The 17,574-nt window shown below is 44.4% G+C and overlaps 1 protein-coding gene across 1 annotated transcript; it reads right to left on the bottom strand.

Annotated features, from left to right (window-relative positions):
• Positions 1-6,682: 6,682 nt before the first annotated feature.
• Positions 6,683-11,455, bottom strand: LOC147718772 (syntaxin-3-like). Its single transcript, XM_086918754.1, has one exon. The coding sequence runs from the start codon at positions 11,326-11,328 to the stop codon at positions 10,435-10,437; it is 894 nt and encodes a 297-aa protein (XP_086774880.1). The 5' UTR covers positions 11,329-11,455; the 3' UTR covers positions 6,683-10,434.
• Positions 11,456-17,574: the final 6,119 nt, after the last annotated feature.

The following is a 17,574-nucleotide window of genomic DNA, read 5'->3' on the forward strand; positions in this document are numbered from 1 at the left end:
TTTGTAGTTAATTAGTATATAGGTTTAACAATCATAAACTCTTACACATTACTAACACTCACTGGATTGTGTCATCAGTGATGTCATCAGTGATGGCATTTGAGATGTCATCAGTGATGTCACTGACCATGTCATGAGTGATGTCATATGTGAAGTCATAAGCAGTGCATTGCAGGGGCATAAGTTATAGTTAGCTCAGGTAACTATAGCTGCCGAAATATATATATATATATTTTTTTTTTTTACTGAAAGAAAACATAGGGTCCGATTCACAGAATTAACTTAAGACAAAATCCTAAACTTACTACTTTTCTCACTCTTTCTTTCTTCCTCTCTCACATTCTCTCTCTTTCCTTCTCACTCTCACTCTTTCTCTCTCTCTCTTCCTCTCTCTAACACTATTTCTCTCTTTATCTCTTCCTGGAAACAGAGAATTACGCATGTGCAGTTGTATGTACTCTGCAATAACTAAATCTATGCTAACTTTCAGATCACTAAACTTGACGGTGCACTATGTCCCGGCACGTGGTTATAGACACACCCATGGTAAAAAGGTGAGCTGCAAAGATTTTCTCCAGTGTCAACACTCCCTCTCCATCTCTTCCTTTCTCTCTCTCTCACACGTTCTCACATTCTCTGTCTCTTCCTCTCTCTCTCATTCTTTCTCTCTCTCTCTTCCTCTCTCTCACTCTTTCTCTCTCTCTCTTCCTCTCTCTTACACTGTTTCTCTTCCTCTTCCTCTAATACACTGTTTCTCTCTTTCTCTCTTCCTTGTATCTCACTCTTTATCTCTTTCTCTGTCTTCCTTTCTCTCACTCTTTCTCTCTCTCCCTTCCTCACTCTCACACTTTTGCTCTCTTACTCTTTCTCTCTCTTCCTTTCTCTCACTTTCTCTCTCTCTCTTCCTTTCTCTCATACGTTCTCTTTCTCTCTTCCTCTCTCTCACTGTTTCTCTCTCTCTGTCTTTCTCACTCTTTCTCTCTGTCTTCCTCCCACTCTTTCTTTCTCTCTCTCTCTCTCTTCCTCTGACTCCCATTGTTTCGCTCTTTGTTCCTCTCACTCTTTCTGCGATAACTAATTCTATACTATCTTTTAGATGACTAAACTTGAGGGTGCATTATGTCCCGGTACGTGGTTGGAGACACACCGGTGGCAGAAAGGTCAGCTGCGAAGATTTTCTCCAGTGTCAACACTCCCTCTCCATCTCTTCCTTTCTCTCTCACACACTTCCTCTCTTTCTCTGTCTCTTTCTCCCTCTCTCTCTCTCATTCTTTCTTTCTCTCTTCCTCTCTCTCACGCTGTTTCTCTTGTTGTCTTCCTCTCTGTCTCACTCTTTCTCTCTTTGTCTGGCTTCCCCTCTTGCACTCTTTCTCTCTCTCTTCCTCTCTCGCACACTGATTCGCTCGTTCTCTCTTCCTTGTATCTTACTCTTTCTCTCTCTCTTACTCTATCTCTCGTTCTCTGTCTTCCTCTCTCTTTTTCTCTCTTTCTCTGTCTTCCTCTCTCTCTCACTCTTTCTCTCTCTCTTCGTCTCTCTCACTCTTTCTGCATGACGCATCATCTTATCTTTCTTTTTGTCTTGCAGGCTGTGAATCACGAATGGACCAGTGATGACACGCCATGGCTGTACATAGATTTATTTGTTGTTGTTTTGTTTTAATAAAATGTTTTATATGTAAATCTATACATGACTAAGATTCTTATTTCTCCAACCTCACAAGCATCTTTTTTCATTAATAGTTCGTAGAGGGACACTTCTGGGCCCAAGAAGGTTGTTGGGGTATGCTGGTAATGTTGGAAGAGGGTGCGTTACCTGCTAATGTGGGATGACGCAGCATGAAAGGGGTATCTCTCACAGAAAGAGCTCCGGTATGTTTTCAGAAATGCCTCGGACATATGCCTGCTGAGAAAACTGAATCACAAAATGGCTTTTCAATGCTCATATAGTGTGACTTATGAACAGTTCAAACCCAGGCTCGCAGAGGGACAACTGCAGCCCGTCTGTGCAACTCAAAGAGGCAGAACTATGAGCCGTCCGCTCTCAAAGGAACAGCAGCGTAGTAGCTCACAGAGGTAGATGCACAGCAGCGTACTACCCTGCAAAGGTAGAGAGCTGCGAGCCGACGGACTGGCTTCTAAAGGCATAGCTGCAAAGTGCTCATGTTGGGCACAGGCAGGGTGAAAGGGTTCTCTTCCTACTGGTGTCCTGGAGTGGAAGTCGTGCTGCCTGGCGCTCACCTGTTTCTCCTTTAATGTTAATAAATCTTAAACCTTCACTGCCTATTAATTATCATTACACAGAGCTCCACTATATTAAATTGTCCCCGGAAGCTTTCTTTTATATTTTCACTTGATGCGAGGCAGAAGATGGCGGCTAACAGTTCCTGGTTGGAAGTGTTGGCAGCCAATCATAGGACATTTCCTGCTTTGAAGTGTTAGCAGCCAAGCTCGAGAGTTAGGCACCAACCAGATATATATATTTTTTTCCCTTTATTATCTCACAAACTACTAAACGGATTTACACCATTTCTACAAAACCGCGCTTTCTGGACCAAGACCTTTCTCCCTGCCAAATTTGTCGCAATTCCGTTAAGCAGTTTGACCTGTAGCCTTGTCTAAGGTTTGCTATGGAAAACGCATTGAGAAACTAAGTTTTGACACGCCCGTTTTTTCTCAGCCCCCCCTTGACTAATCACCCCAAAACATACAAGATAGGAGCTGATTAAAAAAGAGAAACTTTTTTTAAAAAATGTCATAAAGAATCGTCAAACGACGCCAAAGTTATAATCAGATGGAGGGCTCCAGGAGGGGGGGCGCGCAAACCCCCTCCCAACATGAGTGAAGCCCGAGACTGCGGGGACCCCAGTGGGCCCCCGCAGCCCCAGCAAGACCTCGCTATTATTTTTTAAGAAATGCCTCCGGAACCTAGCCCACCCCGGGGTAAAACCACGGAACCCGCGTCCCCAGCGCGAATTGCGTCAATTTTTATTTGTTTATTTATTATTCTTTTTTGTCCATAGGGGTCCATCTGGGACTCCCTGAGCAGGCCTAGGGGGTCAGGATGTTTCTACCCTGCCCCCTTCTCTTGTTTTCTACCATTGTTTCTCTGTTTTCTAGCGACTCGCTTCTACCGAGCAACAAGATGGCTGCCAACACTTCCTGGTTTGGAGTGTTGGCAGCCAATCAAAGTGAAGCTTCTGCATGGGTCTTAGGCTCTGCCCAGATATCAAAACTTTTAGTTTTCTAATTTCTCAGCAATTAATGAAAGGATTTACACCATTTAAAAAAAGTTCGCTTTCTGACCCACGCACTACCTTTGGGCCAAATTTGGAGTAATTCCGTTCAGTAGTTTCAGCTGTAGCCTTGCACAAAGTTTCCTATGGGAAATTGATTTTTTACTCTTATTTTTTGAATTTCTCAAAAACTACTGAATGGATTTACACCATTTAAAAGAAGGTTGCTTTCTGAACCAAGCTCTACCTTTCTGCCAAACTTTGGGGTAATTCCATTCAGCAGTCACCGAGATTGGGCATCAACTTGGCAAATCATTGCAGGGCCTGACAAATTGCCGGGGCCCTACGCCAAACCCCAACTGCACAGTCAATTGTAATGGGCACTGAGTTAAATTTACATGCGGACACAGCACAGAGCCAGACAAAAAGACCTGTCCTGCTCCCAACTCGGATTTTTTAAGCCCAACCCAATGGCAATGAAGGCCTTGTGCAGAGGATTAAGTCAGCATCTGGCTGCATCCTGCTCCTTACTCTCATAGCCTTCCGTGCACAATTGAAAGCTATGTGCTACTGGCTGGGGTGAGAAGGGGCTGATGTCTGAAACCATGTGTGAGGTCATGAGCAGTCCCTTAAGGGTGAATTATAGTTGCACTGATATCCATAATAGATCACTATTAGGGGGCTAATTTACAAGCTCCTTGCCCTGCCGGTATGTCACTTTTTCCCATATTAAAAGTGACACATCAGAGGCACAAGGAGCTTGTAAATAAGTCCCTAGATGTTTAGATTGAAAAGTGTTACCATAATATATCTTCAACTGGCAGATAGCATGTTACAATGACTTTAAACAGGGAAGCATGGAGTTATAGCCCTCCCCACACTAAACAATGGTAATAAATAGGACATTACATTAAAAGTTGACATACCAACAGAAAACAAAATATGCTAAAGAACTGCAGGTTCATTAACTGGTGCCACAGTTATCACTACATGTACACGTTCTTGGCCTCGCCAAATTTAGCAATATCACGCCTTTGATGGATTGGTAGGAATTTTAAAGTGTCAACAGTATATCTGCCAAATGTTGTACACGTTTATGAACCAGCACTAAAAGTATTGGCAAATAAACACCTTTTCAACTGTCAAGATATCACTAAATTGTAATCCTTCAAAGCCGGTCTGACACCTTTTAGCAAATCTACTTTCTCAAAAACGACTTTGCGGTTTACACCAACAAAGGGAAAACACTACTCTGAGCAAGGTTCTAGTTTCATGCCAAGTGTGTACAATTCCAATCAGACATAATTGTTATGGAAGAGAGAATTTTTTCCTATGTGAGACTAAATGGGGAACAGTCATTGTTTGACACCCTTGTTATTTGGGGAAAATTCCCTTTTCAATGGGAACTCACACCCAATCATAACTGCACAGTTGATATTGTAGCTTCATAAAACAAAGAATACATGTAGATGCGCCAAGTACAGTATGCTATTTATTACCTTTGTTAAGTGTGAAAAGTGGCTATGACTCACGTGAGGGGAAGCCTCGATTGAGTTATCATGCCCCACCACCTCTCACCTCCCCCCTTTAAGCACTGGCACTAAATGGGATAATATACTTTGCCCATCTACATGTACTTGCTTTCATTGTGTATCTATGCACCTCCATGTACTTGGAAATGTGTGTCTGTTACTTTTCTCCTGAAAAAGCATATCCAATGCACTACCCTATTTCTCATCCTGTACCTCTATTAATATCTTTAATCTGCATGTATTTACCTCCTTTATGCATCTGTATACATTCAATGTACTTATGAATCTATATATTTATCTATTTCTCCTAATTTAGCATTTCCAATGCACTATCCTATTTCTCAGCCTATATTTCACTCAAAACATCTTCTAGCCCAATTTTCTGACTCATCTCAAACTTCATTCTACTACTCTTTCCAATTCCCTGCTCTATCTCTCACCCTATACATCTTTCATTATATCCTCTACATCCACTCTCTCATTTATCCCAAACCCCATACCACTACTATGTTCCCCAAAATAACACTTTCTTGACGCTCTCCTACTCTACCCCTCCTTGCATCATCTGACATCTCTTTCACTATACAGATCCCCCCAAAACAAACCTTTCTAAACTCTTTCTTCTGTCTCTTCCCCTCCAAAAACCCGTTTTACTCATATAAAATCCTCCTCCTACGGCTATGACCTAAAAAGAGAAATCCTTCACTCTTCTATCCCTCCACTGTTCTTTCCAATCAAAATAACAGACTAGCATGCTCACTTCTCTAATTCCATATTCCACTATACTAATTCACCACACCACTAATTCACATCCTTTATGCGTTCCAGAGTAGTGTGCTACTCGCCAACGAAGCGTTTCAACACCTCATCAGGGTTACAAGCGCTATATAAATGCAAACCATTTTTCCCATCTATCCCTCCGCTATCCTTCTCACTCCAAATAACTGACTAATATCCACCACTCAAATTACTTTCATATTTCACTATACTCATTTTCAACACTAATCCTTTATGGGTTCCGGAGTAGCCTGCTACTCGCCAGAAAAGCACTTCAACACCCAATCCGGCATAACAGGTGCTATATGAATGCAAACCTTTCTTTCCCTTTTATCCCTCCGCTATCTTTCTCACTCCAAATAACTGACTAATATCCACCACTCAAATTACGTTCATATTTCACCACACTAATTCCCCACTAATCCTTTATGGGTTTCCGGAGTAGCGTGCTACTTGCCAAAAAAAGCGTTTCAACACCCCATCAGGGGTTAGAAGCGCTATATAAATACAAACCTTCTTTCCTCTTCTATCCTTCTGCTATCCTTCAGAATCCAAATAACTGACTAACATATCCACCACTTAAAATGTACTTGCATGTTTCACTAAACTAATTCAACACTAATCCTCTATGGGTCCCAGAGTAGCGTGCTACTCGCCGAAAAAGCACTTTGAAGCCTCGTCAGGGGTAATAAGCGCTATACAAATGCAATTACAGTACAATACAATATATGGTATATGCCAGGGAGTTTTCCATATGTACTTGTTGGAATAAAAGGCATTTAACCAAACCAGGATGCAAGAAGTTAAAATTGAACAGTATGGTAATATCGCATTGAAGAAACCGTATGCCTGTTAGGAGAGTCGTTTCCCTGTGTAAAGTAAATGTTGCATGCAATCTGTGTGGCAGTGAAAGGTGTTGTGTCATGACAATTGTGCAGTACTGTGCTTATAAACTCGAATGTGGCCTTTGAAATATAGTGATGTGTGAATATGTGTTTATGAGTGATTGGGCTACATATTTTATTTGTCATTGCACGGGGGTATGGGGCATGTGTGTTTGTCTGTCAGTCTTTAAATGTGGCAGAGAAAGCTATAACACTAACAAAGTTGAAAAAAGTATCAGACAGACAGGCAAGAATGTTAGGTAAACAAATGTTGCTTTACTGTAGGTCATAAAATGACTTTTTCAATATATAAAAATGAACCGGAAAATTGCACACTTCCTTGGCCCATCAGTTACAAATTCCCACAAGATGTTATCACAGCAGGATTTTCTTTAAATACTATTACACACACAGGAATACTCCCATTACATTTCAAATGAAAGTGCAAGGGGACACAGAGAAAGATGATTACTAGATTTGTTCTTTACATGTAAACGCATAGTAGCATGAACCAATGAAAACAATCCACAAAATAGGTATCCATTGGAGCAAATGTGTGGTTTGTCAAGAATGGGTGCTTTTTTATGTTTCAGAGAGGCAAACACTAAAATCATTTTTAAGAATCATTGCCTTAAAAATAGATGATTTCTGTGTTCACAAGGAGAGAAAACGGATCCATTAGAAGTTTGATTTACGGTGGTAGTCGCCCACACAGCACCCTTGTCAGCCTGTCCGCAAAGCAGTTGGTTAGTTAAGATGGCTCCCAAACGTCCGGGCTATGTTGACAAGCAGTGCTACACTTTCAACCATTTCAGCTTCCGACCAAGTACATCTTGCAAAAATGCACCTATTTCAAGCATTCCTATCATACTTAAAACTTGGCCTACGCCAGGATGTTATCATATTTCATAGGAAATTTCTGTCAACACCCTCTAGCATGGCTCCAAGATAGTAGAAACTGTGGCAAGGTTTAGTGTTGCATGTAGGATAATATCTTTGCCAGGCGTGCTTGTCAGGTAGGTGCATTCCCTGTTGCCTGCAGGTTCATAAGTGCACACAAACCAAGATTCCAAATTAACTGGAATGAACCTGTATTTATGAAACGTGCATCCGAATTCGCACAGTATCCAGCCAACCGGAGAAGGAGCACACACAACTGTAGCAATATGTGCCCAAATACTGATATTTCAATAACAATTATACTAACAATGTATTCAATCAAATTCAACATATCCACTATTTACTGTACAACAGCAATGACAGGATCTTACCAAAGGTCCTTAGAAGAAATACATAATTAGCAGAAGATGGATGTCTTTTGGTAAAATGCCACCTCTGTGAAACCGTTCATTTATCACTCGAGCAGCACAACATGTTTGTGTTCATAAATTCCAAAATTAGATAGGAGTTAAATGGAGAAACTGAAAGTCGAAGTTTGGATTAGATTGGATTTCCCACTATTGATTCTCCATGGTTACTTGTGCCCCCACAATTTAGACTAAAGGAAACTTGGTCAAACAAATCTCATGTTAATCCTATTGTGGAGTGTGGAGACAGGAAGGAATTCATTTGGAAACAATTTTATTTTGGAAGACATCCAACTTTTAAAGACTAATCGCCAAGGACAACACTACTTAGTAAGCAATCCTGCCCACAGAAGAAAATGGGATCCCGTTTTTTTCTCTATTGATATAAAGTCAAACCAACCAACGGAGACCAACGTTGTTTTCACCAAAGTGTTGGGTTTCCTTCCTGTCCACCTAGTCCACACCCATAGGACCCAGTGAAGCCAGCAGTCTGCCCACCAAGGGTGATGGTGGGTGGTTGCTGGGGCTACGGTACCCCGTGATGCTGTGGTGTCTGGCGGTATCTTAGGGACCACAGCTTCTTTGTTGAATATGAAGTGTCTCATCTGCTCCAGTTCTTCAGAAGCAGGGAGAAAAGTTCCCCATTGGTGAGAGAGGCAGACCCAGGATGGGCGAGGTGGATGGCAGCATGCACGCTCAGTTTGAGCATTCATTATAAACAGCCCTCAATTTCATCCCTATTAACCTAAGAAGGATTATATACTGCTAACCTCAATCAACACTTCAATATGTTCCAAATGGTGCTAATTGTACTCTGATACACTGGGGTGTGGAACAGATCTATGATGTGAATGGTTTGTGATGAGGAAGGTATTCATTCCGCTTAATCATAACTCATCTGAATGCCTGTAATAATCTTACTGAGTATGACAACATATAAAGAGAGATTAAATCAGCAAATGCAGAAGTTCCTGTTCTTTGATGAGAAGTAACTAGTGCGATCGCAACCCACTGCATAACTTTTTAAAGAAAGAAGATATGTGCAAATACAACACTTTACCACTCCATTTTCTCTCGGTTTCACAAGAGGTGTGTGCAAAAAATCAATAGCGAACAAAATATTGATGTTGCATCGCCCAATTTAGCCTCATGGCAGGGGGTACAAAAGTTGAAGAGAAACACTCTGGATATAAATACATAGAAAATAATTTGTGGTTGCCACTTATAGGTATTTCCTTTTTTATATTTTGTGTAGTACCCTTAACTCTCTGCTGGCTTTTCTGTGATAAGAGAAGACATGTACCATTTTCAAATAATTTGCACATGAACAAATAAATACAGTCAAGGGTGCTCCTCCAGCCTGATTCATCTCCTGAAGAAAAGTGGCCATACTCTATTCAAGAAGCACCCAGCAAACACCTTTATCAGGGCTTTAAATGGGATGAAAAAACTTGGGGTCTCACAAAGGGTAGTCGCCAATGTAATTAAGGGCGTGGCTTAAAACATGTAAGCTAAAAATATGTGCTTAGGATAGTGTGCAGCCCAACTTGTATTTTGCTGTTTCTGTGATTCTGTCATTGCATCCAGATGTATGATACAACGCGATGGTGGATGTACCTTAGGACCCTTGTCTAGGGCCTGGATTTGAAAATTTGGGGCAGGCTATTTCATGTTTTTTTGGTGATACAACAAGTAACATCATACCTACAAGTCCGGACTATTGGCTTTGTCAATGGTTGTTAGTTGCATAGGATAAATAAGCAGCAACTATGGCTTGTATATAATATTGAAAAAGCTTCCACTTAAAACCCTGGTGACACCACGAAAATTGTTTCAAAAAGAGAAGGGAAATCCAGAGAGAAAATGACTCTCTTTAAAGGATTTCCCTTCCCCTACAACGCTCACCTGGCATGACGTCATGCCGTAACTTCTCCACTAGTGAGAAGTGAGCAGCGCACATCGATGTGCCTGCTGTCACTGCAGGCCTGCAAAAACACTGACCGCCTGTGCCAGGGGTCAAAACAGAGCCCACTGGAGACCCGTTTCGAGGCCTCCTTTAAACAAGTGCCGGTGCTCCGCACCGGTGGATCCCAGCCCACTTAAAGCCCTGACCTTTATATTCCTAATGTAAACGTCCCCTCGATACACCACACATTATAGAGTGAGTTAAAATATTGTATATTTCTGTTGAACAAATACCTGCAAAAGACTAATACTTGTGCTTCTAGCATTTATGTGGACATTAAATCATGATAATAAAACATGTAAATACTTCATAATCTTGCCCTTGCACAAAAATATACATTAAATAACTGAGAGGAAGAAAGGTGACTGCACATCATATCTTCTGAGTGAAAATGTTTGCTCGTCTAACTGGCGAGGTGAAGGGGCCCCCTTATGTTAGACTGACGGTGTCAACTCACAAAAGTACTTAGAAACTCAACACTTCTTTTGCTTCATAAAAAACAGTCCTTTCAACAAGGAACAAAGGCTCACTGTTCCAGTCGAAATGTTACTCTGAGGGCCCAGAGACACCAGCAGAAGTCACACCCGCAGTACTGACGACAGCAGTGCACTGCAGGCCTAAACGGTGATGATCTTCAGAGGTCAAAGTTCAAACGCAAGAGGCCATGTGAAGAATGCGACCTTTGGCAGTGCCGGTGTGGTCAAAATAATGTCCCACGTACTGACATTTTCCTGATCAGCGCACTGCCCCAGCCGCACAACAAGACATGCACGTACAGCACGCGCACAGCCCTAAAATGGCAGCGAGGGCTGCCGATATCCGAGACTGGCGCTCGTACTTCAGTGCCTTTTTGACCTGTTCGTTGGACTGCGAGATGTAGTCCAGAGACTGGAGGACATTGTGCTCGATGCTGTTGATGACGTCGTTCTGTTCGGAGACCAAGATGTCGAGGTGCAGGAAGAGTTCGTGCAGCTCTGTGATTTGGGCTTCAAGGTCCAGCAGCTGCTTGTGCCGCTCCTGCGCCAGGGCGAGGTGCTGCTGAGCCTTCAGCACCTCTAAGTCACTCCCCACAATTTGGGGCCCCCTGGGGCTTTCCACCAGCCGATTAATGTCATCTGCTTTGAGGTCCAAGCCGGCCAGCTCTGCCTGCCTCCTAATCTGCTCCTTCAGTTTCCCAACATACTTCGTCTCCTCTGCGTAGTGTTGGGAGATGATATCTCTGTATCGATTGGTCATTACCGTGAACTGGCTTTGGCGAATCCGGTACTCAGCCATCCAGTTTTTGTGGTCCTCCGTCATGGCTGCTTTCATTTTCACCAAGCGCGCCTGGATGAGAGTGGCATCCGCGGTGAAGGTGCTCTTCAGGGTCCCGAGCTGCTTCTTGCCTTCGCCTATAGCTGCTTCTGTCGTGCTGCACAGCACTTCCCCCTGCTTCTTTTCAATGCTCTGCGAAAGTTCCGCCAGCTTTTTCAGCTCCAAGGAGAGCTCGGCCACATCTTGGAAAAAACTTTCAATGGAATTGGTTTCATTTTCCTTGTAGACCGGGTTGTCGTATGCCAAGTTCTCATCCAAATCTGCAAAATCCTCCGAGTTAACTCTCTCCTTCAGTTCTTCCAGCCTGTCCTTCATCTTCAGGTCGGACTTTAAGCGACATCTGCCGCGGGAGGATACGTCAAAAGAGGAAATCGGCGTTCATGAGGAGGTGCAGCTGTGGGAGCTGAAACTCTTTTGCGTCAGTTCGAGCTGCTGCAGCTTTCCTCCCAGAGCTGACAAATATTGACAAAGCCGGCGCGTTTCCACATTGTTAACTCGCTGGTCACGTGCCCTCGCCGTACAGGCTTGGTGACATTGCATGCCAGAGGGGGGCGGAACTCGGCACTGACAGCGATAGTCGGCGAGATACGGAAAACTTCAGGCTCGAGGAAGTTCAAATCCAAACTGCGGCCATGGCTCCTTCACACAAGACTGTGGAGGGACACTAGCGGGGAGGCTGCAATGCATCTCATCGAGTATCGCAAACAGACTAAGTGACGATTTATGCTCAAATAAAAATGAAACATGGGGAGTTATAGAAACACGGAGAGCTGCTTTCAGCAAGCATTAGCAAATCCAATAGATTTGTCTTTACAAGTAAATGCAGTCTCTATATTCTGACGTGGTAAAGTGTATTTGATGGGTGGATTGGTTATTACCTGAATTACTAAATGATTTCACGAGTGAGTTAATTAGTGCGTACATGGTTGGATGAGTGAGTGGATGACGAAGTACGTGCCAGATGGATGAGTGCTCTGGATTAATGTACGAGTGGCTGGATGCTTGATGAATCGATGAGTTTATGGTTAAGTGAGGGAGTGAATGGATGAATGAACTGGTATGCCTGCAATTGTGTTGTCTGCACATGTTTCGTTAAGCATGTTAGTTGCAGAGGCAGCAATTAGTGCTGGTGGCGCCCAGTTTGACAATGTTTGCTGGCGTCCCCCCATCCAAGGTGGAGGTGGTGACCACCGCCACCACGGATTCACTTAGCATCAACTTTTAACAGGACCCCTCAAGTCTCCATAGCCACTCTCTTTCAGATGCATTTAATTCGTTATATAGCCCGAGGTACGACCGGGACCTCTACTAATAAGAAGGGGGACCCCTGACTAAATGGAGGCAGGTAAGCAGGGGAAATAAGGAACACCAAAATCACAAGTAACTACCTGCCCCGTATTTTCAAGACAAGGCCCTGCTCCAGAGACAGTGGACGAATTTTAAGACCAGGACCTCTAGCCTGGGTCTATTCTCTCCCTGGCAGCTCCGCTGTACCGCCGCCACGCAGCAGTGCTGAGTCCCAGGGTCGGATTGGGATCACAATTTGGCCCGGGCACTGACGAAAAAGTGGCCCACATTAAGGGGGCGTGGCCTACATATAAGGGGCGTGGCCTACATTTAAGGGGCGTGGCCTATATTTAAGGGGCGTGGCCCACATTCGAGGGGCATGCCCTTTCATGAAACACCATTTGGTTACTCTTTGAGGTCTAATTTGTAGACAAATATTTAGTAAATTAAGCCTTTTAAAGCTTACAGAGCAAGTAACATTGGTAAAGACTAGGAGCACTGCAGTTCAGATAACTGAATACTTACTTGCAGTCTTAACGCCCTGCACAATGTCGTTGGATACTCTTTCCTAACCAGCTATGTCCTAGACTCTAATCATCACATAAACCAGAAATCTAGTACAAAGTCAAGGAGAAAGGGTAAGACTGGAATCTCTGGTAATAGAACATGTAATAACAAAAGTAAGAATTCACAAACGAGGAAAAGGCAGTCTGGGGTGTAAAGAATGCTGAAAAAATGTATCTGTACAATCTAGTCATACATTTATTTCACAGTCAGCAGGTGATGTCTATATACAAAAAACACAGTTTTATTCATATCTGTTGCTGCCTTAAAGTCTGGGCCATGGGGAGTGAAATAAAACAATTGCCTAGGATCACATGATCTGATTAAGATACGAAACCAGTATTAATGCCAAGTTGTTGGTATCACATTGTGCAATTCAGAAACTAGATGTATATGCCTCACTTCCCTTACACTCACCTTACCCCAACTGCAATTCATCTGGTATCAACATAGCTCTTGGTCATAACTCAGACCAGATGTTGTTGCTCCTGGCAAAATGTTTGTGAGCACCTATGTTCAGGCCTATATCATAATGTAATACAATCTGGAATAATGCTGCAAAATCATTCCTTGGGTAAATTGTGTACATTAAATTGCAACAACATTTGACGTGGAATTCTGTGTGCAACCTGCCTATTTCTCACATTTTTAGTGGTAAGGGTGATTTGGTTGTTGTTTTGTGAGCTAGCACACAATATCACAATAAACCATACGGGCATTGTGTTTGCAAGAGGACGGCCCGGGACCAGGGTTCGATTCCCGGCGCGGCAGGTTTCTGGACCAGGGTCAGCGGACTCGATAATTCTCTCGCCTCGGTGCCCACTCTGATCAGCGTTCACACTCGGCAACTCTGGGCATTAGCTTGCCTCATCTTCACTAACGGCCCCACCAGACCGCCGGGGATGCCTGGTCTCACCCTGGAGATACCCATTAAGGGGACCATCTCTCAGGGAAGCCAGGAAGGGTTTTGCAGCGGTCGAAGCGCCTTGGGACCCTCCGGGTAAGTAGTGCGCTATATAAATGCCTATACATTTACATTTACATTGTAGCTTTAGTTATGTTTACTTATGCCATTCTTTCAGCAACAATGAAAACCAATGCGATGTTCTGAGGATTTTCACCATTCCATTGGAGGAAATCTAATAATTTCCTCCTTATATAGAAGAAGCAATACACACACTCTGTTCTCTGAATCATGGTACAAGAGACCTGCAAACAACTAGTGCTATTGGTTTTAAATATTCCAACCGTGTAACAATCCCTCACAATTTTTCGCATGTCCTCCATGTGTAAGACACATTATGTAGCACCAACTCTGAAGCACGTTCTGGGGCCCACATGCATGATAACAAAACACAACCAACCAGAAAAAGTTGTGCAATACCCTAAAAACTAATCCCACCATGGTCCCTTTAAATACCCCTGCACCCCATAATCATAACCCATCCTAACCCTAAAAATACACCCTGCACCCTAAAACCCAAGCCTATCCCTGAACCCTAAAAATACCCCTTTACCCCAAACCCCAAACCTATCCCTGAACCCTACAAATACCCTGTACCCCAAAACCCAAACCTATCCCTGAACCCTAAAAATACCCCTGTACCCCAAAACCCAAACCTATCCCTGAACCCTAAAAATACCCCTGTACCCCAAAACCCAAACCTATCCCTTCACCCTAAAAATACCCATGTACCCCAAAACCAAAACCTAGTCCTGAAACCTAAAAATACCCCAGTACCCCAAAACTATCCCTGAACCCTTAAAATACCCAATCACCCTAAAACATATACCTCAGAACCCCAAAACATATACCCTATATACCCATACTTACCTTATCCTAACATATACAAAAAAACATGCTTTTATCATTCATGCATTTACGAGTTTCGTTGTAAATGTATGCGTGGTAAAAGCATATAAAATGTAATGCCATGCATTATAACGGCATTGCGGAGTCCTAGTAGATTCGTAATAAAAGTATGCAGAGTGATGGTATGCGGCAAGAAAGATTCGGGATAATGGGTGTTTACTGTCAGAATGACCTACAAACTACAAAAAAAACTAACCAAAACTTACTAAATGATATTTTTGGCATATAGAGAAATATGCCCCTTGTCTGCATTTTGGATTAGGCCTTTAAAATAGAGTTAAATTGTTAACTGGCACATGAAATGGAAATTTTGTATCGGAAAAGCTGTGTTAAAAATATGGACATGTTTTTATAAAGTGTCCTCTTTAATTATCATGGTCCCTTTGCAGAATCATAAAGCATGAACAAATGGTTATTTTTTATAATTTTCTTACCATTTGAGTTTTATGTAGTGTAAATTCAGCCCAAGACAAAGGCTATTTGAGTTCTATTCATGAGTACCAATTACAGTACACATGATCTGATTTTTTATTTAAGGGCCTGGGGGAGGAAGTGATCTGCCCAGAATCACAGGCTGTTGAGCAGACCCTGGGATTCAAACTTGAATCCCCATCTCTGCAACTCTGGCGTTAGGCCACCTATGCCTATGCAAAGATAAGGAATGAAAGTGGGAGGATACTGTTCTTGCGCAGGACACAGGCCCAAGGTGACAATGGCCTACATGCTGAGCAACTAAAAAAACAGCAAGGCCCCTTTCTGTCACAAAATTATTCAAGAACTTCAGTGCAGGAGCACCTGAAAAGAAGGGAAGCCCCTGCTATTACTAACCTACTTAGCTCAAGAGCACATGAACAGCAGTATGGCCCCTGCAATTAGTAAATTAATCAGCCCTCCCCAGCCCTCCAGGCCCCAGGGCAATGTCTTGGCAGGGGAGCACAATGGTAGACAGGGGAAGGCTGAGGTGAAGATGGTGGGAGTTCAAAACATCACCTAGCCCCCACAGCCAGACCCATTCTTCCTCGCCCACTGTGCCCTGAATCTGAGGGGCTGTGGGCGAGGTGTTAAGATTAACACCGTTTCTCGGCTGCGTGGGCCCCAGGGGGGCCGAGGTGGAAATGGCTCAAGGCCTGAGCAACACCTGGCCCCCAGGGAGGCCGATTTTCGCAGACAATCACCGCTCCCCAGCCCACCCTTGGCGTGATTGCTTTTCAGGGGCAGGGGGTGAAGTGAGGCCACAGCTAATAATCACTGCATGGCACACAGTGAAGCGCTTTCATTTCTGTCTCTGTTTCCGTGCGCTCTGTGGGACGTTTTTTTTCTCCCCTTCCCAAGTTCACAGAGAGCAGATAGCAGAGAGCACTCTCTGTGAACTGAAAAAGGGGAGAAAAAAACCGGCCCACAGAGGGCACTGAGACAACGGCCCTTCGGCCGTTTCCCGAATGCCCGCCTTGCCAATCCGACCCTGCTGAGTCCTCCTCCTGGGGAGGGTTCACGGCTGCAGTCTGTCTCCTGCCTGCATCGGAGCTCCTCCTGTTTTCCCCTGCCTAGCGCCATTATTTCAATTACTCTGCCCGTATTTTATCCTGCACTGCCCGCAAGGTGTCTCCTCATTACTGTAGCCCCTGTTAATTTATAACTTATTTATTTCACTGCCGGTTTTGCCTGCTGCTGCTGACCCTGCGGCCCCTCCCCATGCACAGCCCCCACTCCCACCTCCCAGCCTCTTGTCCCACCCCCTCCACTACTTAATGGTGGCCGCTGCACAGCGGGCGTGCTGCAGGTGCGCCAAAGGCAAGCCCGTCTGTGACCCATCTGCGGCCAGGGCCCCTGGATCTAAGACCCCCCTGCACTACAACTCAACCTCTCTCCTCGCACTCAACCGGGGAAGGAACAACAACTGCCAGAAATCGATGCTGAACACCACCCACGGTCAGTTCTCCAGCTTACACTGCTAACAATCCTTCACCATCGACTTCGCCCCCACCACCGCCGAACCCTCACCGGACGCCCATATCACCAAAGCCCTGACGTGCATCCTCCTCAACGTGCGTTCCCTATACAGACATGCCATAGAGATCTCCGACCTGTTCAACACCCTCTCGCCAGACGTCGCCTTCTAAATGGAAACATGGGCCAACTCCAGCTCCGCCCCGACATCACCACCGCCATCCCCGACGGATATAAGATCCAAAGAAAGGACTGCCCCCACTGCCCTTGAGGAGGACTTGCCATCGTACACAAGAGCTCCATTCGACTCTCCACCTCCAGCATGAGCGACCCCCTTCTCCAACAAAGAACACCTCCACTTCCAGATTCAAACCAGCCCTAGAACCACCTCGCCTCCCTTGATTCCAGCATCTTCCTCAATGACTGGAAGTGGGCAGAGGTCAAGCCCCTCCTCAAGAAATCCTCGGCCGACCCGACAGACCTGAAAAACTACTGGCCCATCTCTGTCCTTCCCTAAGCAGCCAAAGTCACAGAGAGATTCATCAACACCCAACTGACCACCTTCATCGAAGAGAACGCCATCCTCAATCCCTCCTAGTCTGGATTTCACAGCAACCACAGCACCAGGACCACGCTCCTTGCAGCCACCGATGACATCCGCATGCTACTCGACCAGGGCCACACTGCGCCCCTCATCCTACTAGACCTCTACTCAGCCTTCAACACTGGCTCCAATCCAACTCTTACAGCCAGACTCCTTGACGCTGGTATATGGGGAACCACCCTCGACTGGATGTGCTCCTTTCTCTCTGGCAGAACTCAAAGGATCAGACCCCCCCTTCCTCTCCAAACCTACTGAGATCAACTGTGAGGTACCCCATGGATCCTCG

This window comes from Lissotriton vulgaris, chromosome 4_1 (genome assembly GCF_964263255.1).
Source record: "Lissotriton vulgaris chromosome 4_1, aLisVul1.2, whole genome shotgun sequence".
NCBI classification, from domain to species: domain Eukaryota; kingdom Metazoa; phylum Chordata; class Amphibia; order Caudata; family Salamandridae; genus Lissotriton; species Lissotriton vulgaris.